This window comes from Octopus bimaculoides, chromosome 20, assembly GCF_001194135.2.
Source record: "Octopus bimaculoides isolate UCB-OBI-ISO-001 chromosome 20, ASM119413v2, whole genome shotgun sequence".
Lineage (NCBI taxonomy): Eukaryota > Metazoa > Mollusca > Cephalopoda > Octopoda > Octopodidae > Octopus > Octopus bimaculoides.
In genome coordinates this window covers 37,225,068-37,226,702 of record NC_069000.1, presented here as the reverse complement: position 1 = coordinate 37,226,702, position 1,635 = coordinate 37,225,068, and the positions used below count along the sequence as shown (strand labels likewise).

Sequence of the window (1,635 nt, the reverse complement as noted above, 5' to 3'; positions counted from 1 at the left end):
ATAGTTATATACTCACAACAGAAGCTACGGACTTGTTCGGTGGAGATGGTGCTTTGTCTAGCACCGCTGTAGTTATTGTTCAAATTAGACCCGTGAACGAATTTCCACCCGTTTTTCAAAACCAGGCGTACTCTGTGGTTGTACAAGAAACGGTAACTATTGGAAGCATTTTACTTCAGGTATCAGCAACTGATGAAGATAAAGGTAATGATGGACAGCTTATTTATACCATGCCCAGCCACCAGTTATTTAGTTTAGAAAGAACAACTGGACAACTAAAATTAAAACATAGTTTAGATTTTGAAAAAACTCCACAGTTTATTTTGAATGTTACAGCAATTGACAAAGGAACGGTAGCGAAATCTGCAACAACAAAAGTGGTTATTAACGTAGAAAATGTAAATGAAGAAGGGCCGAAGTGTTTGGAAAATTTTATATCTGTGAGTGTTCCGGAAAACCAACAGATTGGTTCATCGTTTGTTTCTCTGTCTTGTAATGATAGCGACTCAGGTAGGTTTGGTGAGATTTCTTTTTCCATCATGAGTGTCAATGGGGTTATGAATAACGGACCGTTTGCTGTTGATAATAGCGGAAATTTGAAATTAATCACTTCCCTAGATTTTGAAAAATCTGAAAAAATACTCATACATATAGCAGTTCAAGATGGCGGCATCCCACCGAAAGATACAATAATCATAATCAGTGTACAGATAATCGATATCAATGAAGCTGCACCGGTTTTTGAGGATTTCAATACGACTATAACAATACCTGAGTCGGTATCCATTGGTACGGTTATTAGTAGGATTTCTGCCAGTGATGTGGACATTAAAGATTGCATTACTTATCACTTAACACAAACGAGCGAGAAATTTCAACTTGATTCGATTACTGGCGACTTGGAAGTAAAATCAAATCTAGACTTTGAAACCAAGAACATTTATTTACTTCCTTTAAAAGCTGTAGACAGTGGTCAGAACCCCAAGCCTCGTACATCAGAAATTACTCTAACAGTAATACTCACAGATATTAATGATTCGCCACCGGTGTTTTCACAAAATCTCTACACTAAAACTATCAGAGAGGATACCCCCATTGACAGTGTTTTAGTCACTTTAACAGTTTCCGACAACGATTCAAGTGAAAATGCTATCGCAAATTTTACTGTGATCGGTGACACAAAAAACTTTTTCCGTGCTTCCAGAGATAGCTCAGGCAATTGCAACATAATACTGACGTCGTTGGAAGGAGCTGACTACGAACAAAATACGTCACGAGTGTTTAAAGTAAAAGCCACAGACACTGGAGGTCTGTCGTCTGAGACAACTGTAATATTTCAAGTAAGTCACCTCTTTTTTTAAACTGATATAGATTACTAAAATTATTTAAACGAATTAATTTTTGAATTAATTCAAACGTAAATGTTATAAACATTTCATCGTATTGTGATCCCATGGAATGGCAAAGATACTATTCCGTCTCCAATTTCTGTAACACTCAACACTCAACACTCCATATTTTCACACACACACACATGAGGTTGTATATCGGAAATATCATCTATACATGCATACATACATACATGCATACATACATACATACATGTATATATATATATATATATATATATATGTA

General features: G+C 35.8%; 1 protein-coding gene across 1 annotated transcript in view; it reads left to right on the top strand.

The window, feature by feature from the left end:
- The window catches only part of LOC128250247 (cadherin-23-like), a 23,130-nt gene that overhangs the window by 9,390 nt on the left and 12,105 nt on the right, over positions 1-1,635 (top strand). The window contains exon 7 of the mRNA XM_052974968.1: positions 5-1,340. Within this exon, the coding sequence (XP_052830928.1) occupies positions 5-1,340 (1,336 nt within the window). The remainder of the gene's footprint in view (positions 1-4; positions 1,341-1,635) is intronic.